Here is a 25,707-nt window from a genome sequence, read left to right as displayed (position 1 = left end):
TGTTAGCCAGGATGGTCTACGATCTCCTGACCTCGTGATCCGCCCGTCTCGGCCTCCCAAAGTGCTGGGATTACAGGCTTGAGCCACCGCGCCGGGCCTCTTTTTTCTTTTTTTTGAGACGGAGTCTTGCCCTGTAGTCCAGGCTGGAGTGCTGTGGTGCGATCTTGGCTCACTGCAACCTCTGCCTTCCGGGTTCAAGCGCTTCTCCTGCCTCAGCCTCTGGAGTAGCTGGGATTACAGGCGCACACCACCACGCCCGGCTAATTTTTTTTTTTTTTTTTTTTTTTTTAATATTAGAGACGGGGTTTCACCATGCTGGCCAGGCTGGTCACGAACTCCTGGCCTCGTGATCCGCCCGTGATCCGCCCGCCTTGGCCTCCCAAAGTGCTGGGATTACAGGCGTGAGCCACCGCGCCTGGCCTGGTTGTTAATTTTTAAAACTGCCTTTCATTCTTGCTTTGCCATTTATAGCTCTGCAGCCTTGCGCAAATGACTTCACTTCTCTATGAGTCATCTGTAAAATGGGGCTCTTTGTGAAGACTTAACGATACCACGTGTACAAAGCACTGAACACAACATGCACATTAAGCTCCCCGAAATTGAAACTCCTATAAAATAGGAATCGGGGACTCTCAAGAGCAGTTCTGACTTCAGCAGAGGAACCCAGAGCTGGTGGGGAAAGCTGACGTGGCTGTGACATCCCCAGAGGCACTAAACACATCCTCCCAGCCCCATCATCCCCGCAGGGTCCCGCCACCGGCCCGACCCCTTACTTGCTCCAACCACCCGCCGACGCCCGCAGCCCGCGGTTTGGGGACCGCCCCCTGCAGCGCCAGGTCCCCGCGCGGACTACAGTTCCCAGCGTGCATCTTGGCTCGGGGGTCCGAGGGACCGTCCTGCCTCAGGGACCGGGTCCAGGCTGCGTTCGCAGCTCTGGGCAGTCACCGTCATGCATGCAGCTCCTATTTTTCGCGTTGCTAATCCCGTCCGTTGCAATGCACCCTATCCTGGGCCGCGGCCCCAGCAGGGTCTGTGAGGAGCGCTTCCCCCAGCCCTGGGCACCCGCTACGCCGCGTCCGAAGGAGGGGCCGAGGCCGGGCTCATCTCCCCGGGAGGACTCCCTCGGCCCCGTAGGGTGTCGTGTCCACTGCGGCCCCAGGCTGGCCGCGGGGCTCTGCGGGGGGGCGCTGAGGGCAGGGCCCCGAGGCCGCACGGCCAGAGACTACAACTCCCAGGCGGCACCGCGGCGGCGGCGCCCACACGTCACTCGGGCCCCGCCGGCTGCCCCGGGAAGCAGCACGGGCGGGGGCAGGGGCTGGGGCCGACCGGAGGCCGGTGCCAAGGATGGGGGCCGCCCGACTGCCCCGAGCGTGAGGAGGCCGAGGGGCGCGCCACCCCGACCCGGGGCGGCCGCCCCAGGGGCCCCGCCACCCCAGCCCGGCCCGGCAGTCGTGGCCCGGGATGCGGAGCCGGGGGCCGCCGGTGGAGCTGCGCGGGGTGAGCGGCGCGGGGAACAGGGACTGCCTGCCGCCCTCGCCCTCGTCCCCCACCGGCGGACCCCGGTGGGCATTCGAGAGCCGCGCGGCCAGGCCCTCTTAGTCACCTGCCGCTTGGGAGGCACAGGTGAACCTGCCGCCCCACTCCCACCGCGCCCCGCCCGGACAGCCAAATCGGAAGGGTCGAGCCTGCCCTTTGAAAGGGGGGTTTTTCTTGCTCCTGCGGAGGGCGCCCCAGCCATGGCCCTCAGGAGCCCCCTAGACACCGCAGGGACTGCCCTCCATCCCGGCCGCCGGGGCCCGCCCTCTGCATCCCGCGGGCAGCCTGTGTGAAGCGGCCTCCCGCAGCCCCCGGCCCCTCCCCCATGGAGGAGGAGGAGGGGGTGGCGGCCAAGGAGTGGGGCACGACCCCCGCGGGGCCCGTCTGGACCGCAGTGTTCGACTACGAGGCAGCGGGCGACGAGGAGCTGACCCTGCGGAGGGGCGATCGCGTCCAGGTGCTTTCCCAAGACTGTGCAGTGTCCGGCGATGAGGGCTGGTGGACCGGGCAGCTCCCCAGCGGCCGCGTGGGCGTCTTCCCCAGCAACTACGTGGCTCCCGGCGCTCGTGCTGCACCCGCGGGCCTCCAGCTGCCCCAGGAGATCCCCTTCCACGAGCTGCAGCTAGAGGAGATCATCGGTGTGGGGGGCTTTGGCAAGGTCTATCGGGCTCTGTGGCGTGGCGAGGAGGTGGCCGTCAAGGCCGCCCGGCTGGACCCTGAGAAAGACCCGGCAGTGACAGCGGAACAGGTGTGCCAAGAAGCCCGGCTCTTTGGAGCCCTGCAGCACCCCAACATCATTGCCCTTAGGGGCGCCTGCCTCAACCCCCCACACCTCTGCCTAGTGATGGAGTATGCCCGGGGTGGCGCACTGAGCAGGGTGCTGGCAGGTCGCCGGGTGCCACCTCACGTGCTGGTCAACTGGGCTGTGCAGGTGGCCCGGGGCATGAACTACCTACACAATGGTGCCCCTGTGCCCATCATCCACCGGGACCTCAAGTCCATCAACAGTAAGTGGTGTCCTCTCCCTAAAATTCCTTCCACAGAACCTCTCGAGGCCAGGCCTAGGTGGTGGGAAACAGGGTGCGGGACACCAGATGACACTGTGCCTGGAGCGAAAAGGGGCAGCAGTATGATACCTTCAGGATGAAGGTGAGGTAGGCCTTGCCGGCCTTAAGGGAGAAAAAGGAGGCTCAGAAAGGTTGAAGGACTTAACTGCCTCCCAGGCTGCAGAGTCACAATCGCTCAATAAACATGTATCCATGAACACCTGTGTTCCTGCGTGAACAGGACAGATACAGTGCCTGCCTTCAAGGTGCTCACCATCCAGCCATGCTGCCAGAGTCCACCAGGCAGAGACAAAAAGAGCCTACCCCTTCTGGAGTCAGTGTCTCTCAACCCCAGCACTATTGGCACTTGAGGCCGGATCATTGTTGTAGAGGCGGTCCTGTGAATTGTGAGTTGCTTAGCGGCATCTTCAGCCTCTTCTAACTAGATGCCATTAGCATTCCCTGCCCCCTATCCCCAGCTATGACAACCAAAAATGTCTCCAGGCATTGCAAATGTCCCCTGGGGGGCAGAATCACCCCCCAGTTGAGAACCATTTCCTGGAGTCTTCATAGGCCCAGCTGGCCAAGGCAAACTGGAAAAGATGAGGGAGGAATTAAATGGATGTGGCTTATATAAAAGCTTCCAGGCTGCCTCACAGGTTCTCCAAAGTTGATTGGCTGGTTGAATAAATAATGGAGCCAGGTAGAAGGGAACGTTCTACAGGACTCATTTCTAGATCAAGGAGCTTCATGTGGCATCAGCAAGTATTAATTGAGCACCTATTAAGCAGGAGCCCAACTGGGACTAAGATAGCCACGGTTTCTGCCCTGACGGTACTCACAGGTTAGCAATTTTGTTCATTCATTCCACAGATATTTCCAGAGTGCTGTGTGCCAGACCCTGTCCCAGGGATACAGCAAGAAAAAAATCTTACATTCCTGGCTCTCCCATTCTTGCTCTGCCCCATCTCACTCCCTTTCATTTCTTCATTTATTTGTTAATTATTCCATTTGGTATTTACCAGGCCAGATCATGTGCTAAGCAGAGGCATCAGCAGTGGAGAAAGCCAGCATGTCCCCGGTCCTCACATCACGTACACTGAAGCCCTGAAATGTGAGGGTGCCCCCTTTGCTCTCAACACCCATATCTCATCTACTCCTGATTTCTATCACTTCTACATATTGAAATGTATTTTAATCCGTCCCACTATTTTTATGAATATATTGCTATTCCCCCACCCATAGCAACTGTAAGCCCCTAGAATGGAGGGACTGCATCTTCCTTGCCTCCCAAGCCTGACATTTGTGTATCAACAGAGAGCTTGGCAGGGCGCGTTGGTTCACGCCTGTAATCCCAGCACCTTGGGATGCCGAGGTGAGTGCATCATCTGAGGTCAGGAGTTTGAGACCAGCCTGACCAATATGGTGAAACCCCGTCTCTACTGAAAATACAAAAATTAGCTGGGTGTGGTGGTGTGCGCCTGTAATCCCAGCTACTCAGAGGCTGAGACAGAAGAATTGCTTGAATCCAGGAGGTGGTGGTTGCAGTGAGCTGAGATCGCACCATTGCACTCCAGCCTGGGTGACAGAGCAAGACTCCATCTCAAAAAGAAAAAAAAAAAAAGAGCTAATACATGACCACGATGTGCCAGGGCTGGTACCATGTCTGGGGAACTGATGCTTATGCCCCAGTACCTCTGAAATGTTGGGTAAATGGAGGCAGGGCCACCCAGCATGTTCCTGTTGATGGCTGGGGCTCCTCGGTCCTTCCTTGCCCCTGCTGATTGACAGCACGCCCCACACCCCCAGGTTTTTTGTAGCCAATGTTATCTGGCCAAAGAGACAGTGGGCCTTTTATGGCCAGGGCTTCCTCCTGGGTGATGGGTCTGCTCTGCGCCAGACACAGAGGACACAGTGCCTCCACAGCACTGCTTCCCTACTCATCCTACCCTAAGGAGCTCCTCACCTGCCATCATTCATTCATTGGTTCATTCCACCAGTAATTATTAAGCGCCTAGTCTGTACTAGGCACTGTCCTCAGCTCTGGGATTACAGAAGTGAACAAGGCAAGATTTCCCCCTCCCCCCATTATGGAATTTATATTCCGGTGAACAGGAAAAAATGATGAATAGATGGATACCAAAATTTCAGAGAGTATCAGGGGCTCTCAGTGGACTAAGGCAAAGGCTGGAGCAGAGGGTTTCTTTACATTGGGCGGTCAGGGAAGGCAACATTTGAGCAGAGACCTGAACAAAGGGGACCCAGCCTTACAAAGATCTGGGGAAGGGGAACAGTGGGGTGCATATCCTGAAGTGGGAGTGAGTGTGGCTCACTGGAGAATAGCAAGACCAGAACAGCAGGCATTGAGGCAGAGATGGGAGGAAGTAGGATCAGAAAGGCAGGCAGGAGCAAGATCACATAGGACCTTGGGGGCCATGGTGAGGACTTGAGGTATTTTATTTGATGTAGTGGAAGCCATTAGAGGATTTGAAGCAGGGAGTGACATGATCACATACAGATTTTGAAGGGGGACTGACTTAGGCCCATCCTGGGAAATACAGAAATAAAGCATAAAACCATGAGATATTCCCTCTGTCACAGGGTTTCGACACAAACAGGAGAGGTGGGGACTTAAGAAGGGAAAGTTTCTGCAGAGGTGGAGTCACAGGCTAGGAATTTACTGGGTTGGGGGGGGTGCTTCCAGGAGGGGGTGGCATTGAAGCTGGGCTTTTTTTTTTTTTTTTTGAGACAGAGTCATCTCAGTCTATGATCCAGGCTGGAGTGCAGTAGCATGATCGCAGCTCACTGCACCTTCCACCTCCCGGGTTCAAGTGATTCTTCCACCTCAGCTTTCCAAGTAGCCAGGGCTACAGGCGTGCGCCACCACACCTGGCTAATTTTTGTATTTTTAATAGAGACAGGGGTCTCACCATGTTGGCCAGGCTGGTCTTGAACTCCTGACCTCAGATGATCCACCTGCCTTGGCCTCCCAAAGTGCTGGGATTTCAGGCATGAGCCACCGTGCCCAGTCTGAAGCTTGGCTTTAAAGGATGGGCAGGATTATCAATTGTGTGACCCTGGGTGATTTGCTGATCTCTGCCACCTTCAGTTCCTTCATCTGCCAAATGGGCATGATAGTAGAACTACCTTACTATTATTGTTATGACTGGTAAGTAGCCAGGAATGGCAAAGAGAAAGGTGGAGAAATTCAGAGCAATTACGGCAACATCACACACTAATAATAACAGCTAGCACTCTTAAAGGCTCTATTGTTTCAGGCAATAAATGTTTACTGTAACGGTAGAAGGTAAATTCTGTTACCAGCCCTATTTAACAGAGGAGAAGTCTAGTTGTAAAGATTAAAGTAAACTGTACAAGGGTATGCAGCTAGGAAGAAGCAGAGCTGAGATTCAAACCCAGGCAGCACACTGTATACTTTGGGGCCTCTGTGTGATGGAAGGTAGTAAAATATCCCAGCAGTTAAATTGGGCTCTGATGACAAAACTAATTCAAGCCTTTGTCCTGCCATCTTCTAACCATGTGATCTCTTGGCCAAGTGACTTCTGAGCCTCTGTTGGCTAGTCAAGAAAAATGGGTTGTGGCTGGGTGCAGTGGTTTACTCTTGTAATCCCAGCACTTTGGGAGGCCATGGCTGGAGGATTGCTTAAGCCCAGAAGTTTGAGGCTACAGCAAGCCATAATCACACCACTGCACTCCAGTTTGAGTGACAGAAAAAGACCCTGTCTCTTTATTTTTTTTTTCATTGAGATGGAGTCTTGCTCTGTCATCCATGCTGGAGTGCAGTGGCGCGATCTTGACTCATTACAACCTCCACCTCCCAGGTTCAAGTGATCCTCTCACCAAAGCCTCCCAAGTAGCTGGGATTATAGGCACCTGCCACCACACCCGGCTAATTTTTATATTTATAGTAGAGTCAGGGTTTCACCATGTTGGCCAGCCTGGTCTCAGACTCCTGACCTCAAGTGATCCACCTGCCTTGGCCTCCCAAAGTGCTGGGATTACAGGCGTGAGCCGCTGCTCCTGGCCAACCCTGTCTCTTTAAAAAAAAAAAAAAAAAAAAAAAAAGAAGGGGGAGGTCGTTTGTGAGTCAATTCGTATAGAGAGCTTAGCACAGTACAAACACTAGCCATGATCCTCATCACTGTTAGTGACAACCCTGGTAGAAAGTAAGCTGGAACCATCCAGTATGTTTAGGGAACACATCAGTCAGATTTTGTCACAATAATGCTGTGTAATAAGCTACCCCCAAAACTCGGCATCTTAAAACCACCATTGTTTATTACTGCTGGTGCATTTGCGGACCAGCTGGAGGGTAAACCGATGGAGGCTGGGCTCAGCTGGAGAGGCTTTGCTCCAAGTAGCTCTCATCTTCTTGGACAAGCAGAGTAGCTGAGGCATGTTGTCACGGTGACCAGACAAGTGCAAGAGGGCCCGCAGACATGCGAGGCCTCGGCTTGGAATTGGCACCCTGTCATTCTTAGCCAAAGCAAGTCATACGGCTGAGCCAGAGTCAGGGTGCACTCTGCCTTTTTTTTTTTTTTTTCTGAGAACAGAGTCTCACTCTGTCACCCAGGCTGGAGTGCAGTGGCGCAATCTCGGCTCACTGCAACCTCCACCTCCCATGTTCAAGCGATTCTCATGCCTCAGCCTTCTGAGTAGCTGGGATTACAGGCGAGCACCATGATCCCCAGCTAATTTTTGTATTTTTAGTAGAGACGGGGTTTCACCATGTTGGCCAGGCTGGTCTCAAACTCCTGACCTCAAGTGATCCACCCACCTCAGCCTCCCAAAGTGCTGGGATCACAGGTGTGAGCCACCATGCCCAGCCATACTCTGCCTCTTTAGCAAAAAGAATGGCAAAGTCTCATGGCAAAGAGTGTGGACACAGGAAGGGGTAGAATTGGCACACCCTGACTGCAGTGTGCCACAGGGGTGACAGACACAATGGGGAAGCCATGTTCCTCCCTTCTGCCCAAGGTTTGCAGTTCCTGCTTCCAGGGTAGCTGGGAACTCAAGGCCTGGATGACCAAGACCTTGGCTGTTGTTTCTTTTTTTTGAGACAAGGTCTCACTCTGTTGCCCAGGCTGGAGTGCAATGGCAAGACCATGGCTCACTGCAGCCTCAACCTCTCAGGCTCAAGTGATCCTCCCAACTCAGCCTCCCAAGTAGCTAGGACTATAGAGATGCACCACCACAACCAGGTATTTTTTAAAAATTTTTTGTAGAGATGGGGTCTTGCTATGTTGCACAGGCTGGTCTCGAACTCCTGGGCTCAAGTGACCTGCTTCAGCCTTGGCTGTTGGTTCTCGACCATTCATGGAGCTCCCCAAAGCCCAGGACAGAGTCAGGAGGGCAGAGGATGCAGGAGGAGCTCCCTACTCCCTCATGGGAGCCTGGGACAGGGATTAGACCTGGGTGGAAGGGCTCATGGATGTTCCAGGCCAGGAAAGGAGCTGCCACAGAGTGGGGCAGCCTGAGGCAGTGAGAGGAGAGACGTGTTTCTGACTGAGGCGGTGGGCCGGAACACTTGGGTCTGCAACACGGCAAGTCTGGGGTGACCCACCTTTCTTCCCACCCCACAGTCCTGATCCTGGAGGCCATCGAGAACCACAACCTCGCAGACACGGTGCTCAAGATCACAGACTTTGGCCTTGCCCGCGAGTGGCACAAGACCACCAAGATGAGCGCCGCGGGGACCTATGCCTGGATGGCTCCGGAGGTTATCCGTCTCTCCCTCTTCTCCAAAAGCAGTGATGTCTGGAGGTGCTGAAAGGCGCGGCCGGGATGACCTCTGCGGAGTGAGGGAGGGAGGAAGGGTGAGGGCAGAGTGGGAGGGAGGGTCTCCTGCTGAAGCCAGGATCTCAGTCTGACAAAGGGACCTGCTGGCAAGGTCAGGCCACCAGACAGGTGCCGGTTACCTGTTCAGCTAGCACAAATGGCAACTAGGGGGCACGTTGGATCAGAATAAAAAATTCATGGCCAGGCGCGGTGGCTCAAGCCTGTAATCCCAGCACTTTGGGAGGCCGAGACGGGTGGATCACGAGGTCAGGAGATCAACACCATCCTGGCTAACACGGTGAAACCCCGTCTCTACTAAAAAATACAAAAAACTAGCCGGGCGAGGTGGCGGGCGCCTGTAGTCCCAGCTACTCAGGAGGCCGAGGCAGGAGAATGGCATAAACCTGGGAGGCGGAGCTTGCAGTGAGCTGAGATCTGGCCACTGCACCCCAGCCTGGGCAACAGAGCAAGACTCTGTCTCAAAAAAAAAAAAACTCCATTAAAAAAAAATTCATTAGATCTAGAGACAAGGCTGGGAGCAGTGGCTCACACCTGTCATCCCAGCACTTTGGGAGGCCGAGGTGGGTGGATCACTTGAGGTCAGGAATTTGAGACCAGCCTGGCCAACGTGGTGAAACCCCATCTCTACTAAAAATACTAAAGTTACCTGGGCATGGTGGTGGGTGCCTGTAGTCCCAACTACTTGGGAGGCTGAGGCAGGAGAATCACTTGAACCCAGGATGTGGAGGTTGCAGTGAGCTGAGATCGTGCCATTGCACTCCAGCCTGGGTGACAGATCAAGACTGTGTCTCCAAAAACAGAAAAAATTAAAAAAGGCATAGAGACAGCGTGTAGATGCCAGCACTGAAAGCCCCCTCAGACACAAGCCCATGCACCGTCCCATCTGTTAGATGGGAAAATGATGAATTCACTCATTCATTCATTGATCCACCTGCACCGGGTTCTAGGGATATAGCAGCGAAGAAAAATAGACGCAATCCCTGTCCTCAGGAATAGTAAGTAAATAAACATACAAGAAGCTCTTTTTTATAAAGCTGTTTTTAAGAAAATTATAATTTTTAAAGATAATTAAGTACACCAGAAAAAAGTGTTAGTACGAAGCACGAGGGGCTGAGAGGAAGGCGCTTTGAGGGCTGGAAGACTACTTTTGGGAACGCTTCTCTGAGCAATCTGAGAAATGATACTTCATCTGAGTTCCGAGTGGCAAAAAGGAACCAGCCACGAGAAGTTTGGGGGAAGAAGCTGCCCAGTCAGGGGGAGCAGGTACCCAAAAGGAGGTGCTGAGGTGAGCGTGGTGTGTTCCGGAAACAGCAACAAGGCCCACGTGGCTGCCACTGTGCAGGCAAGGCAGAGAGAGGTAGGAAATGATGTAGGAGAGGGAGCTGGAAGGCCCTGTGGGTGAGGGAGTGGCCTTCAGGTTTTATTCTAATGAAGTGGGAGGCCATGAGGAGCCATGTCTGAATGGCATGGTAGCTCACACCTATAATCCCAGTATTTTGGGAGGCCAAGGTAGGAGGATCGCTTGAGGCCAGGAATTTGAGACCAGCCTGGTCAACATAGTGAGACCCCATCTGTATGAAAAAGAAATTTTTAAGCTAATTTTTGTAAAAGGAAGTAAATAAAAGCTCCTTTGGAGGTTGGGCGCGGTGGCTCACGCTGGTAATCCCAGCACTTTGGAAGGCTGAGGTGGGTGGATCACTTGAGGCCAGGAGTTTGAGGCCAGCCTGGCCAACGTGGTGAAATCGCATCTCTACTAAAAATACAAAAATTCTGCCGGGCACGGTGGCTCACGTCTGTAATCCTGGCACTTTGGGAGGCCGAGGTGGGCGGTTCACTTGAGGCCAGGAGTTCAAGACTAGCCTGGCCAACATGGTGAAACCCCATCTCTACTAAAAATACAAAAATTAGCCAGGCGTGGTGGTGGGTGCCTGTAGTCCCAGCTACTCGGCAGGCTGAGGCAGGGAAATTGCTTGACGCAGGAGACAGAGGTTGAGATGGCGCCACTGCACTCCAGCCTGGGCGACAGAGCAAGACTCCATCTAAAAAAAAAAATTAAAAACTAAAAGCTCCTTTGACTGTTAGGTAGAGACGGCCAATGATGGGACTGTTGCTGTCACCAGTGAGAGTTGATGGTGGCCGTGGAGACTTTCAACCCAGGACCTTCTGCTTGGTTGGAGCCAAACCTGGGTCTCCCCATTTACTGTTCCCGTCAATTCCCAGCTGAGGCTCCAGATTGTCCAAGCAGCAAATTAATGGGTATGGGACAGAGACAGGAAGTCTCCGGCTCAGCCTAGAGCAGAGCAGCCCTTTGGGAGAATTTCCAACTGGCTGTACATCAGGCATTCATTTGTGCTACCTTTTTTTTCTCTTTTCTTTTTTTTGGGGGGGGACAGAGTCTCGCTCTGCCACCCAGGCTGGAGTGCAATGGCACAATCTCCGCTCACTGCAACCTCCTCCTCCCAGATTCAAGTGATTCTCGCACCTCAGCCTCCCAAGTAGCTGAGATTATAGGCATGCATCGGCTGATTTTTTATATTTTTAGTAGAGACAGGGTTTCACCATGTTGGCTAGGCTGGTCTTGAACTCCTGACCTCAGGTGATCCACTCGCCTTGGCCTCCCAGAGTACTGGGATTACAGGCATGAGCCACCATGCCTGGCTGGTCAGGCTAATTCTTTCTGGCGTGGTCCTGTCCTATACTTACCAGGATGCAGGATATCCACACCTCCCAGCCACAAACTTCAGTAACACTCCCAGTCATTATAACAATCAAAATACCTCCATAGGTTTCCCGGGACATGGGAAAGAGGGAAGGATCATGCTACCCTCCAGTTATAAACCACTGTTTTTTCCCCCACCTTGTGTGGTCTCCATTCTCAAGTTTACTTCATGATCCAAAATGACTGCTTGAGCTCCAGCTTTTTTTTTTTTTTTTTTTTTTGAGATGGAGTCTTGTTCTGTCACCCAGGCCAGAGTGCAGTGGCGTGATCTCGGCTCACTGCAACCTCTGCCTCCTGGGTTCAAGCAATTCTCCTGCCTCAGCCTCCCAAGTAGCTGGGACTACAGGCGCCTGCCACCACACCCAGCTAATTTTTGTTATTTTATTTTTTTAAGTAGAGATGGGTTTCACCATATTGGCCAGGATGGTCTTGATCTCTTGACCTCGTGATCTGCCCACCTGGGCCTCCTAAAGTGCTGGGTTTACAGGCATGAGCCACCGTGCCCGGCTTTTTTTTTTTTTTTTTTTTTTTTTTTTTTTTTTTGAGACGGAGTCTCGCGCTGTCACCCAGGCTGGAGTGCTGTGGCCGGATCTCAGCTCACTGCAAGCTCCGCCTCCCGGGTTCACGCCATTCTCCTGCCTCAGCCTCCCGAGTAGCTGGGACTACAGGCGCCGCCACCTCGCCCGGCTAGTTTTTTGTAGTTTTTAGTAGAGACGGGGTTTCACCGTGTTAGTCAGGATGGTCTCGATCTCCTGACCTCGTGATCCGCCCGTCTCGGCCTCCCAAAGTGCTAGGATTACAGGCTTGAGCCACCGCGCCCGGCCTTTTTTTTTTTTTTTTTTAAACAGGGTCTTGCTCTGTCACCCAGGCTGGAGTACAGTGATGCCATCACAAATCATTGCGGCCTCAACCTCCTGGGCTCAAGTGATCCTCCCACCTCAGCCTCTCTCGTAGCTGGGACCACAGGCATGCCACCACGCCAGGCTAACTTTTTGCAGAGATGAGGTCTCACTTTGTTTTCTAGGCTGGTCTCGATCTCTTGGGCTCAAGAGGTTCTCTTGCCTTGGCCTCCCAAAGTGTTGAGATTACAAGCATGAGCCACTGTGCCTAACTCCAGACTCCAGCTTTTTTTTTTTAAGTTCTGGGATGCACGTGCAGAATGTGCAGGGTTTGTTACATAGGTGTACGTGTGCCATGGCGGTTTGCTGCACCCATCAACCCATCATCTAGGTTTTAAGCCCCGCGTGCATTAGGTATTTGTCCTAATGCTCTCCCTCCCCTTCCCCCTACCCCCCAGGGTCCAACTTTTATGTCTACATTCCAACCATAGGAAGGGGAAAAGAGAAAAAGGGCACCCTTTCTTTTTTTTTTTTTTTTTTTTGAGACAGAGTCTTGCTCTGTTGCCCAGGCTGGAGTGCAGTGGCACGATCTCAGCTCACTGCAAGCTCTGCCTCCCAGGTTCATGCCATTCTCCTGCCTCAGCCTCCCAAGTAGCTGGGACTACTGGCGCCCGCCATCATGCCAAGCTATTTTTTTTTTTTTTTTTTTTGAGACCTAGTCTCACTCTGTCACCAGGCTGGAGTGCAGTGGCGTGATCTTGGCTCACTGCAAGCTCCGCCTCCTGGGGTTCAAGCAATTCTCCTGCCTCAGCTTCCCCAGCAGCTGGGACTACAGGTGCACGCAACCACACCCAGCTAATTTTTGTATTTTTAGTAGAGACGGGGTTTTACCATGTTGCCCAGGATGGTCTCGATCTCCTGACCTTGTGATCCGCCCGCCTCGGCCTCCCAAAGTGCTGGGATTACAGGCATGAGCCACCGCACCCGGCCAGGCACCCCTTCTTTTTACGGACACTTCCTGGAAGCTAGTTGCCTACTACACCCCCTCCTACATCCCATGCACCAGAACTGTGGTCATGTGGACATGCTTAGCTGCAAAAAAGAATGGAAAATTCATGCAGGCAGCATGTGGCCAGCTCAGTTCACCAGCACTGTCACTGAAGAATGGGAGGCTGTAAGCTGCATGGGGGCAGTGATTGTGTCTATCTCTTCCCAGTGTCTAGAACGGTGCTTGGCACACAGTAGGCACTTAATAAGTATACGTTGAATGGGCCGGGCGCAGTGGCTCATGCCTGTAATCCCAGCACTTTGGGAGACTGAGGCAGGTGGATCACCTGAGGTCAGGAGTTTGAGACCAGCCTGGCCAACGTGGTGAAACCCCATCTCTACTAAAAATACAAAAATTAGCTGGGGTGGTAGTGCGCACCTGTAATCCCAGCTACTTGGGAGACTGAAGCACAAGAATCACTTGAACCTGAGAGGCGGCGGTTGCAGGGAGCCAAGATCATGCCACTGCACTCCAGCCTGGGCGACAGAGACTTTGTCTGAAAAAATATATACCTGTGTTGAATGAATGCATGAGTGGATAGTGGGGGAGACCAGGGATCTACTCCAGAATAAACACCACACAGAATGACCATCAGGATCTGGGAGGATGTAGAGTTTGCAGGGGAAGATAGCCTCGTAGGGACCACAGCACAGTGACGCACGCCCTGGTACCATGGAGCCACTGAAGGCATTGTCGTGGGCAGCAGGCAGACCTGAGTCCAGGTGTGGCTCCACCACTCACTAGCTGTGTGACCTCAGGCAAGCCCCTTACCTCTCTGAGCCTGTACCTGCTCATCAGATAAAGCAGGGGTCATACCAAACCCTTCTGCCTTACAGGGCTGTTGTGAGGATTACCGAGTGCCTAGCACAGTGCCTGGCCCACAGTAAGCACTTTATAAATGTTAAATAATGTTAACTGGTTTTTAGAGGTAAGTGCTGAGTGTTTTGGGAAACATAGAGGAGGGGCCTCTAACCTAGCTTTGGAGGCTACGGAATCAAGGAAGGCTTCCTGGCAGCGGGGGGCAACCTGAGTTGAGACTTGAGGGACAAATAGTTACACAAGGGAAGAGTGTTCTCCACAAAAGGAACAGCATGTGTGAAGGCCGGAGGTTAGAAAGAACAGGGCCTGTTCAGTATTCAGTGTGGCTGCAAGATGAAGTTGGGGTTAGAATGGGCTGAGAGTGTTTGGAGGTGAGGCCTCAGGGGTCTTCAAAGTCCAGGGCCGAGAAGGATGGATTTAGGCAGGGTGCAGTGGCTCATGCCTATAATCCCAGCACTTTGGGAAGCTGAGGCAGGAGGATCACTTGAGCCCAGGAGTTTGAGACCAGCCTGGGCAACATAGTGAGACCTCCATCTCTACAAAAATAAAAATGAGAAAAATGGATTTGCCCAGTAGGAACACAGGACCTGAAGATTTTCAGGTAGGGGAGAGGGAAGAGAGGCCGAGCAAAGGAGAGACATCAGAGAGCCAAGCGCACCCCATCTATTGGAGAACAAGGCCACAGAGGTCAAAGCAAGTTCTTGTGACCTCATTGGCCAGGAGTGGGTGTTGGGGTGAGGGCGGCCCTGCATGGGACCAAGGGCAGGGCTGGGTATAGGTGAGGATTGGGGTGGGCTGTGATATCACTCCTCCCTCTCCCCTGCCTGCAGCTTCGGGGTGCTGCTGTGGGAGCTGCTGACTGGGGAGGTTCCCTACCGTGAGATCGACGCCTTGGCCGTGGCATATGGTGTGGCTATGAATAAGCTGACGCTGCCCATTCCCTCCACGTGCCCCGAGCCCTTTGCCCGCCTCCTGGAGGGTGAGCCGGGGCCCCGTGGTGAGGGTAGGCTCAGCTTGAGGTGGCAGGGACCTGTGGGCCCAGACCTCGCCCCTTCACACCCATCCATACCAGTGGGCCTGGGAGTGAGGGAGAAGGGGCTAGAACTCACTGGACTCTAAACAGTCTCCCCATGGTTGGCTCCATTCCCCATGCCCCAACCCTTGTTTGGGCCAGGCCCAGAGTTCTCCAGGACAACCTGTTAGGACTCCTTGGCCCTGGGATTCCACTGTGATCCTGACTGCACCACCAGCTTCTCCTGGGGGTGCAGGTCCCGGGGTTTCTCTCCCAGCATTTCACTGAGTGGAATTGGCCAGGAACTTGGCTTTGAATCCCTTCTCCTCAGCTCCATAGCAGCTGTTTGTCTGCAGTCCCCAGAAATTCTGCCTTCCTCTGAGCAGGCTGAGTTCCCAGAATGTGACCACTGACACCTCCACCCCCCACCACTGTCCTTCCTCCTCCCACCCTAGAATGCTGGGACCCAGACCCCCATGGGCGGCCAGATTTCGGCAGCATCTTGAAGCGGCTTGAAGTCATCGAACAGTCAGCCCTGTTCCAGATGCCACTGGAGTCCTTCCACTCGCTGCAGGAAGACTGGAAGTTGGAGATTCAGCACATGTTTGATGACCTTCGGACCAAGGAGAAGGTGAAGGCAGGGGGCAAGGTGGGAAAGATGGAGCAAGACCCCTGAGTTCTGATGCCTTGGGCTGCTCAGAGACCCCTCCCCTGAACCCCAGCCTTTGGGTCCATGCAGGGTTAAGAGAGCCTTTTTTGCATATTAAGAAAAGACAGCCTCCTGTTGGTGGATTAATAAGAAAAAGGCACCCTGTACTGAAGTACTTACAGGTGACACTGCATGATGTCTGGGGTTGGCTTTAAAATACCACAGCAGAAACGAAGAGAGGGCCAGAGGAGAGAAGGATGGGGATACAAGATTCGCAAAGCATAGGTAATTGTTGAAGTTGGGTGATGGGTACAGGGGGGTGCACTGTTCTCTGCCTTTGTGGATATCTGAAGTTTCCTAAATTGAAGAGTTAAGAAAGAAAAGCACCCCTTTCTTTGGGCTAACACAGTTCCCTGCCCTGGCACCCAGCTTGGATAGCAAAGCATGAGTCGGGTGGCAAACCCAATGTGCCCCACAGCAAGGTAACCTTGTGTGAGGCACCAACCAGACCCAGCAGCCCTGGGTCCCTACCCAGGAAGCAGAACAGCTAAGCCCCTCCCCCCAGCCACCGCCTCTCCTCCCCAGGAGCTTCGGAGCCGTGAGGAGGAGCTGCTGCGGGCTGCGCAGGAGCAGCGCTTCCAGGAGGAGCAGCTGCGGCGGCGGGAGCAGGAGCTGGCAGAACGCGAGATGGACATCGTGGAAAGGGAGCTGCACCTGCTCATGTGCCAACTGAGCCAGGAGAAGCCCCGGGTCCGCAAGCGCAAGGGCAACTTCAAGCGCAGCCGCCTGCTCAAGCTGCGAGAAGGCGGCAGCCACATCAGCCTGCCCTCCGGTACCCACCCGTGTCCCCAAAGCGCCCCCCAGAGGCTGCTGGGAGCAGCCCTGACCTAGGATTTATCTCTTCCTTTTCTTTTTCAACTTGTTTTTATTGCTAAATATATCACACATAGTCAGTGATCAGCCCAGTGCAGTGGCCAGCATCTGTAGTCCCACCCTACTCGGGAGGCCAAGGTGGGAGGATCACCTTGAGGCCAGGAGTTTGAGACCAGCCTGGGCAACATAGACCCCATATTTACCAAAAAAAAAAAAAAAAAAAAAAAGTGTTTTAATTAGCTGGGCATGTTGGCGTGCAATTATAATCCGAGCTACTGGGGAGGCTGAGGTGGGAGGATCACTTGAGTCCAGGAGTTTGAGGCTGCACTGAGCTGTAATTGCACCACTGCACTCCAGTCTGGGCAGCAGAGCAAGACCCTATCTCTAAGGGAAAGAAAGAAAAAAAGAAAATGACCAAAAACCTGTACAGCTAAGTGAGTTACTCTAGTCACCCCCATGAAAGCAAAGAGAACCTCACAGCCATCCCAAGTGCTTTCCACCTGCCCCTTCCAAACACAACCTCACACCACACTCTGAGAGGAACATCTGTCTTGATACTTAGGACAGTCACTTCTGAAATTTCTTTTTCATTTTATCTCTCTTTAAAAATATATTTTAATCTGGCCAGGAGCAGTGGCTCACGCCTGTAATCCCAGCACTTTGGGAAGCCAAAGTGGGTGGATCACTTGAGGCCAGGAGTTCTAGAGCAGCCTGGTCAACATGGTGAAATCCCACCTCTACTAAAAATACAAAATTAGCTGGGCATGGTGGTGCAGGTGCCTCTAATACCAGTTATTTGGGAGGCTGAGGCACAACCATCGCTTGAACCCGGAAAGCAGAGGTTGCAGTGAGCTGAGATTGCGTCACTACACTCCAGCCTGGGTGACAGAGCGAGACGCTGTCACAAAATATATAATTAAGATATACGTATATATGCTGATATTTGATCATTTTTGACCTACAAAAACAGAAGTTTCACATGGATCAACCTAGTAATTGGATCTCAAGACTTAATCAGATTCAGATTCAGGTTTGATTTTTATTTTCCCCCACACTGCTTCCCAGGTAATGCATTCAGGAGGGAGGCACGTAGTGTCTGGTTGTCTCTCTCTGTGATGTTACAAGCCAGGAAGCAGTGCCTTAAACAGCAGTGGCCAGTGGAAATATAATGCAAGCCACATGTATAATTTTAAATTTTCTAGTAAGCTACACATAAAAGCAAAAATAAATAAGAGATGTCAATTTTAATATTTTTTATTAGGCCAGGTGTGGTGGCTCACGCCTGTAATCCCAGCACTTTGGGAGACTGAGGCGGGCAGATCAGCTGAGGTCAGGAGTTCGAGACCAGCCTGACCAACATGGAGAAATCCCTTCTCTACTAAAACTTCAAAATTAGCCGGGCCTGGTGGCACATGCCTGTAATCCCAGCTACTCAGGAGGCTGAGGAAGGAGAATCGCTTGAACATGGGAGGCAGAGGTTGCAGTGAGCCGAGATCGTGCCATTGCACTCCAGCCTGGGCAACAAGCGTGAAACTCCATCTCAAAAAATATATGTATTTTTTATTTAGCCCAATATATCCATGCAATCAATACAAAATCATTGTGAGATATTTTACCTTCTTTTTTCACACTAAAATTTTGAAATCCAGATGTATTTTACATGTATAGCACATCTAAATGTGGACAGAAAATGTTCATTAAAAAAATTTTTTTTGGCCGGGCGCGGTGGCTCAAGCCTGTAATCCCAGCACTTTGGGAGGCCGAGACGGGCGGATCACGAGGTCAGGAGATCGAGACCATCCTGGCTAATACGGTGAAACCCCGTCTCTACTAAAAATACAAAAACTAGCCGGGCGAGGTGGCGGGCGCCTGTAGTCCCAGCTACTTGGGAGGCTGAGGCAGGAGAATGGCGGAAACCCAGGAGGCGGAGCTTGCAGTGAGCTGAGATCTGGCCACTGCACTCCAGTCCGGGCGACAGAGCGAGACTCCGCCTCAAAAAAAAAAAAAAAAAAATTTTTTTTCTGGGATGGAGTCTTGCTATATTACCCAGGGTGGTCTTGAACTCCCGGGCTTAGGCAGCCCTCCCAAAGTGCTGGGATTACAGGCATGAGCTACTGTTCCTGACCTATCAAAAACATTTGATCTGTATTTAGATTTCATAAAAGTTAGAGTTGAAAAAGTACATACACATACCCAAGTTGTTCCAAACATGAGTTTCCAATAATCAAATGGAGCACCTCTTTTTACAATTTAAACTTAAATTACTGTAATTACAAAAAAATAAAGAGTTGACTGGGCATGGTGGCTCACACCTGTCATCCCAGCACTTTGGGAGGCGGATACTGGAGGATTTTTTGAGGCCAAGAGTTCAAGACCAGCCTGGGCCCCACAGTGAGAATTCATCTTTTATATAGATATACAGTTTAAAAATTAGATAAATGAAGGTTAAACTCCAATTCCTCCATTGCACAAGCCGCATTCCAAGTGCTCGGTTGCTGCACGTAGCTACTGGCCGCCATATTGGACACTGAGGCCTAGGTCCTTGGTCCGCTAGAGCTCTTGTGCTTGTGCTTATTAAACCACAGTTCCATTGCTGAGCCTCACCCCAACTTGCTGATTCAGGGAAGGCCCAAGAATTTGCATTGCCAAGAAATTTTCAGCTGACAGTGATGCTGCTGTTCTAGGGTCCACACTGTGAGAACCACTGCATTAAGGAATGAAACATGGCAGTGGTCCCATTCTAGAATTCCTTCTCTGCTTCTACAGAGGAAACTTCCCTTTGGTAATCCCTGGAACCATTTGCTTAGGAAAGCTTCTCTTTCTTTCTGCAGGCTTTGAGCATAAGATCACAGTCCAGGCCTCTCCAACCCTGGATAAGCGGAAAGGATCTGATGGGGCCAGCCCCCCTGCAAGCCCCAGCATCATCCCCCGGCTGAGGGCCATTCGCCGTGAGTATCTCCCAAGGCCCTGACCAGTCAGTCAGTCAGTGAACAAACATTTTTGCACACGATGTTTATACCTGGCACCAAGCCAGAGTAACAGCAAGAAAGAAGACAAGCCCAGGCCCTTTTCCTCATTCTTATCATGGGAAACAGACAGTAAACAAATAAGTCTGTAAGCAGGATAATTTCCCTTTTTATTTTTATTTTTTTCTTTTTCTTTTTGAGATGGAGTCTTGCTCTGTCTCCCAGGCTGGAGTGCAGTGGTGCAATCTCAGCTCACTGCAACCTCTGCCTCCTGGGTTCCAGCGATTTTCCTGCCTCAGCCTCCCGAGTAGCTATAGTTACAGTCGCACATGACCACACCTGCCTAATTTTTTGTATTTTTAATAGAGATGGGGGTTTGAGCATGTTGGCCAGGCCAGTATCGAACTCCTAACCTCAAGTGATCCACTCACCTCAGCCTCGCAAAGTGCTGGGATTACAGGCAGGAGCCACCGCGCGCGGGCGCAGGATAATTTCTAATAGTGATAAATTATTTAAAGGAGCTCAGAGGAGACGTATTAGTCACAGTTCTTCAGAGAAACAGAATCAACAGCTTATGTTTAGAAATATAGAAAGAGATGTATTGGCTGGGCACGGTGATTCATACCTGTAATCCCACCACTTTGGGAGGATGAAATAGGAGGATTGTTTGAGCCTAGGAGTTCGATGCCAGCCTGGGCAACAAAGTGAGACCCCATCTCTACTTAAAAACAAAAACAAAAGAAATTGATGTATTATGAGGGATTGGCCCATGCGATTATGGAAGCTGGGAAGTCCTGCAATTTGATGTAGTTCCAAATCAAGTCCAAAGACCTGGTCAAGCACAGCGGCTCACACCTGTAATCCCAACACTTTGGGAGGCCGAGGCAGGCAGATCACCTGAGGTCAAGAGTTCAAGACCAGCCTGGCCAACATGGTGAAACCCAGTCTCTACTAAAAATGCAAAAATTAGCCAGGCATGGTGGCGCGTGCCTATAATCCCAGCTACTCGGGAGACTGAGGCAGGAGAATCACTTGAACCTGGGAGGCAGAGGTTGCAGTGAGCCGAGATCGTGCCACTGCACTCCAAACTGGGCAACACAGTGAGACTCAGTCTCAAAAAAAAAAAAAAATTGTCCAAAAACCTGAGAACCTGAGTACCAATGTCCGACGTCTCAGGGCAGGAGAAGAGGATGTCCACGCTCATGCAGAGAGCAAACTCACCCTTCCTCTGCCTTCCTAGACAAAAAGCTAACTCTCTTTTTGTTCTATCTGGACCCTCAGCGGATTGGATGGTGCCCACCCACATTGGCGAGGATGATCTCTCTTGACTCAGTCCACTGATTCAAATGCTAATCTTCCAGAAACACCCTCACAGAAATCATGCTTAACCAGCTACCTAGGCTTCCTTTAGCCCAGTCAAGTTGATGCATAAAATTACCCATCACAGAAGGGTTGCTATTTTACATCTGGAAGCCCTATGGGAGGAGGTGAGGTTTGAGCAGGGACCTTCGTTCTAAGGGTTGAGACAGGCTGAGACCTCAGGGAACCATGCCCCTGGCGGAGGGAGCAGCAAAGGCAAAAGCTGGAGGTGGGAGCAGCGTGGGCTGCTTGTCAGCCCGCTTGGCTGGAGCTGAGTGAATGGGAGGAGGATGTAGGTTTTGTGGTCAGGGAGTTCTCAGGGCTCAGATCAGGTAGCGCCCTAAGGGCAGGATAAGAGTCTGGATTTGATTTTCTTTTCTTTTCTTCTCTTTTAATTTTCATTTGACACCTTTGGTATGGATTTTTTTGTTTTTAATGTTTGTTTATAGTTCTGGGGTACATGTGCAGGATGTGCAGGTTTGTTACATAGGTAAACGTGTGTGCCGTGGTGATTTGCTGCACCTATCAACCCATCTGCCTAGATAGTAAGCCCATGCATTAGCTCTTTTTCCTAATATTGTCCCTCTTCCCACCCGCCCCCCCCCCCACAGGTCCCAGTGTCTGTTGTTCCCGTCCCTGTGTCCCTGTGATCTATTTGTTCAGCTCACACTTGTGAGTGAGAACATGCAGTGTTTGGCTTTCTCTTCCTGCGTTAGTTTGCTGAGGATAACGGCTTCCAGCTCCATCTATGTCCCTGCAAAGGACATGATCTCGTTCCTTTTTATGGCTGCATGGTATTCCATGGTGAGACAGGCTCTCGCTTTGTCTCCGAGGCTGGAGTGCAATGGCACGATCTCAACTCAATGCAACCTCCACCTCTGGGTTCAAACGATTCTCCTGCCTCAGCCTCCCAAGTAGCTGGGACTACAGGCCTGCACCACCACGCCTGGCTAATTTTTGTATTTTTAGTAGAGATGGGGTTTTCACCATGTTGGCCAGATGGTCTCCAACTCCTGACCTCAAGTGATTCTTCTGCCTCGGCCTCCCAAAGTGCTGGGATTCCAGGCGAGAGCACCGCACCTGGCCTGGTATGGATTTTCTTTTAACTGCCCTGGGGCAGCCCCCAGAGCCCATGTGAGGAAGGCACTGAGGGAATCAAGTTGACCTTTTTCCCTCTGGCTGCTGTAAGAAATAAAGATGGAGAGAGCAGTGAGATGATGGAGGCCAGGCCAGGGTGGGGGACTTGGAAAGGACAGATGTCCACAGTTGGGGCTATATGGCAGAGACATGGTCATCGGAGTTTCCTGATGGGCTGAAGGGTGAAAGGCTAACTCCCAAGTTCCAGCCCTTCATTCACCCCAGCACTGTCCCCACCCACAGCCTCCCTGCCCTCTGGGCACCCGCTTTGTACCAGTCCCAGGAGGTCAGTCCTGCAGGGGACACAGAGACAAATACCCATACCATGGCAGCAAACACTGGCACCAGATAGGTCCAGAGCATCGCAGGGACAGAGATGAAGGCAGCTGACACCCAGGGAACTAACTACCCAGAGCTAGAGACGGGAAGCGCAGGCAGCCCGCGGGAATGAATGGTGAAGGGTTAGGCTGTGAAGAGCAGGGGAGGCTGGAGGAGTTGGCAGGGAACCAACCGCTCATGGCCTTCAGTGCCAGGCAGAGGAGCTGGAACTTTGTCCTGACAGCAGTAGGGAGCTACGGGGGGATTTATAGCAGGGAGGGTCACGACTGGAGTTCAAAAGAACCCTTGGACTCCTAGGCGGAGGGTGGGGCTGAGCCGGGGGCGCTGAAGGCTGGGAGTCCAGTGGGGACAGACCCTCCACCCAGTAACCAAGTGGCTTCTCTGGACCTAGTGACTCCCGTGGACTGTGGTGGCAGCAGCAGTGGCAGTAGCAGTGGAGGAAGTGGGACATGGAGCCGCGGTGGGCCCCCAAAGAAGGAAGAACTGGTCGGGGGCAAGAAGAAGGGCCGAACGTGGGGGCCCAGCTCCACCCTGCAGAAGGAGCGGGTGGGAGGAGAGGAGAGGTGAGGTGTGGCGTGGCGGTGCCCACCCTGTGCCCAAGCCCCAGCTCCCAGGCTCCAGGCCACAGGACTGAGGTCTCCGACTCTCCCTGGGCCCCACAGGCTGAAGGGACTGGGGGAAGGAAGCAAACAGTGGTCATCGAGTGCCCCCAACCTGGGCAAGTCCCCCAAACACACACCCATCGCCCCTGGCTTCGCCAGCCTCAATGAGATGGGTAAGAGCCTGGGTGCTTGTAAGGGGGTGGGGGTTCCCTGGCCAAAGGGGTGAGCCTTCTGGGGCTGAGGGAGGAAACCAGATTTCACTGGGCCAGTGGGTGGGAGGCCTTCCTGGAAAGGGAGATGGTAGCCCCTGGGGCGTGGGGGAGCCTTTCCAGGGGCAGGGACCACCCTTCTCTGAGGCTTCTCAGGGAGACAGATTCAAGAACATGCTCGTGGGCCTTGGTCTTGCTGTTGGAGGGGTCCCTTGCCACATGTCCCCGTGGGGCCCTGGTCAGCCCTGCAGCCGAGTGATGGCCCTCTCCGATTGCAGAGGAGTTCGCGGAGGCGGAGGACGGAGGCAGCAGCGTGCCCCCTTCCCCCTACTCGACCCCGTCCTACCTCTCGGTGCCACTGCCCGCCGAGCCCTCCCCGGGGGCGCGGGCGCCGTGGGAGCCGACGCCGACCGCGCCCCCCGCCCGGTGGGGACACGGTGCCCGACGGCGCTGCGACCTGGCACTGCTAGGCTGCGCCACGCTGCTGGGGGCTGTGGGCCTGGGCGCCGACGTGGCCGAGGCGCGCGCGGCTGACGGCGAGGAGCAGCGGCGCTGGCTCGACGGCCTCTTCTTTCCCCGCGCCGGCCGCTTCCCGCGGGGCCTCAGCCCTCCCGCGCGTCCCCACGGCCGCCGTGACGACGTGGGCCCCGGCCTGGGCCTGGCGCCCTCGGCCACCCTCGTGTCGCTGTCGTCCGTGTCTGACTGCAACTCCACGCGTTCACTACTGCGCTCTGACAGCGATGAGGCCGCGCCGGCCGCGCCCTCCCCACCACCCTCCCCGCCCGCGCCCACACCCTCGCCCAGCGCCAACCCCCTGGTGGACCTGGAGCTGGAGAGCTTCAAGAAGGACCCCCGCCAGTCGCTCACGCCCACCCACGTCACGGCTGCATGCGCCGTGAGCCGCGGGCACCGGCGGACGCCATCGGACGGGGCGCTGGGGCAGCGGGGGCCTCCCGAGCCCGCGGGCCATGGCCCTGGTGAGTGAGGTGCCCCGCACCCAGGCCGCAGAAAACCCCTTCTTTCCTCCTCTGCCAGGGTCGCAAGTCCAGCCCAGCCACGACCCCTCAAGCAGCCAATCCTCCTGCTTCTTGTGGAAGAAGGAGGGCCTGTGTCCGTTTAGCCCTCACTCCTGGAGGCATTGGGGGTCTCCAGGGGACTGAGACACAGGTGGCAAACTGATGCCTACAACGCTAGATAGGTGCCTTTAGCAGTGGTGACCAGCATGACTATTCCAATTCTTACACAGCCTAGACACTGTTCTCCATCTGTTAACTGGGTGGGAGATGCAGCCATGGCAGTGTTATTAAGTACCCACGTCAGGCACTGTGCTGCTTGTTGTAAGTTATTATTTTATTTGCTCCTCACCCGTGCAGTGAGGTTCCATTTTTATCCCCCTTCAGAGATAAGCCATGCCTGAGGTCTGTGCATGAGCTTAGCCCAATGTAGAAGAGTCAGGAAGACCAGGGCTTTGGCCCCAGCGGCTGCTGCTAAGTAGCAGCTCCAGAAGGTTGAGGAACAGGCCAGGGTCCACCTAGAGGAGCAAGCAGCTGGGAGCGGTCCCAGCCTAGGTCAAGGTCCCAGCACTGCCACACTGCAGATGGAAATTGGATGCAGCAAGATCCATGGATTTCTCGAGAGAAACCAGAACTCATGCTTTTCATGTAAAAGCTCTGGCCTTTTTTTAATGCTACCCTCTGCCCCACACCACTCACCTCCTCTGAACCTCTTTTACCAGGCCCTCGTGACCTTCTGGACTTCCCCCGCCTGCCCGACCCCCAGGCTCTGTTTCCAGCCCGCCGCCGGCCCCCCGATTTCCCAGGCCGCCCCACCACCCTGACCTTTGCCCCGAGACCTCGGCCGGCTGCCAGTCGCCCCCGCTTGGACCCCTGGAAACTGGTCTCCTTCGGCCGGACACTCACCATCTCGCCTCCCAGCAGGCCAGACACTCCGGAGAGCCCTGGGCCCCCCAGCATGCAGCCCACGCTGCTGGACATGGACATGGAGGGGCAGAACCAGGACAGCACAGTGCCCCTGTGTGGGGCCCACGGCTCCCACTAAGGCCTGCCCACCACTGCCCGCCTGGGCAGCCATGAATGTAGCGCCCCAGGCCCCGCCCCAGCCCGCCATGCCACAAGGTGGGGGAGGCCCTGGGCAGGATGTTCACTCTATTTATTGGGGAAGGAGGGAGGGGGGAACACTTAACTTATTCCTTTGTACCCCAGGGGGTGGAGCCCTGTGCCCACCCTGCACTGGGGGGAGGGTGGGCAGGGATACTCAGGGACAGGGCCTCATGGGGGATTTGGCACAAAATGGAGCATTAAAGGTAACCCCTGCCCCCTACCGTGCTTGACTGTCTTCCTTTTTCCTTTTTTTTTTTTTTTTGGATACAGAGTCTTGCTCTGTCACCCAGGCTGGAGTGTAGTGGCACCATCTCAGCTCACTGCAACCTCCGCCTCCTGGGTTCAAGTGATTCTTCTGCCTCAGCCTCATGAGTAGCTGGGATTACAGTCTCCCGCCACCACACCTGGCTAATTTTTGTATTTTTGGTAGAGACGGGTTTCACCATGTTGACCAGGCTGCTCCCAAACTCCGGACCTGAAGTGATCTCAGCCTCCCAAAGTGCTGGGATTACAGGCATGAGCCACTGCGCCTGGCCTAGACGTGTTTTTTTCCCTGGCCCAGGCCCTGATGCTAGGTCATCCTAGCGGAACATTCCCCCCACCAACCCCACACA

General features: G+C 53.7%; 1 protein-coding gene across 1 annotated transcript; it reads left to right on the top strand.

The window, feature by feature from the left end:
* Window positions 1–1,262: 1,262 nt before the first annotated feature.
* Window positions 1,263–25,314, top strand: MAP3K10 (mitogen-activated protein kinase kinase kinase 10). Its single transcript, XM_033225014.1, has 10 exons — window positions 1,263–2,543; window positions 8,186–8,366; window positions 14,658–14,806; window positions 15,295–15,470; window positions 16,074–16,320; window positions 19,193–19,309; window positions 22,554–22,725; window positions 22,825–22,937; window positions 23,252–23,950; window positions 24,709–25,314. The coding sequence occupies exons 1-10, from the start codon at window positions 1,862–1,864 to the stop codon at window positions 25,029–25,031; spliced, it is 2,859 nt and encodes a 952-aa protein (XP_033080905.1). The 5' UTR covers window positions 1,263–1,861; the 3' UTR covers window positions 25,032–25,314.
* The last annotated feature ends 393 nt before the right edge of the window (window positions 25,315–25,707 follow it).

Source organism: Trachypithecus francoisi, unplaced genomic scaffold (assembly GCF_009764315.1).
Source record: "Trachypithecus francoisi isolate TF-2019V2 unplaced genomic scaffold, Tfra_2.0 Lachesis_group12, whole genome shotgun sequence".
Lineage (NCBI taxonomy): Eukaryota > Metazoa > Chordata > Mammalia > Primates > Cercopithecidae > Trachypithecus > Trachypithecus francoisi.
This window is presented reverse-complemented; position numbering and strand designations above follow the sequence as displayed.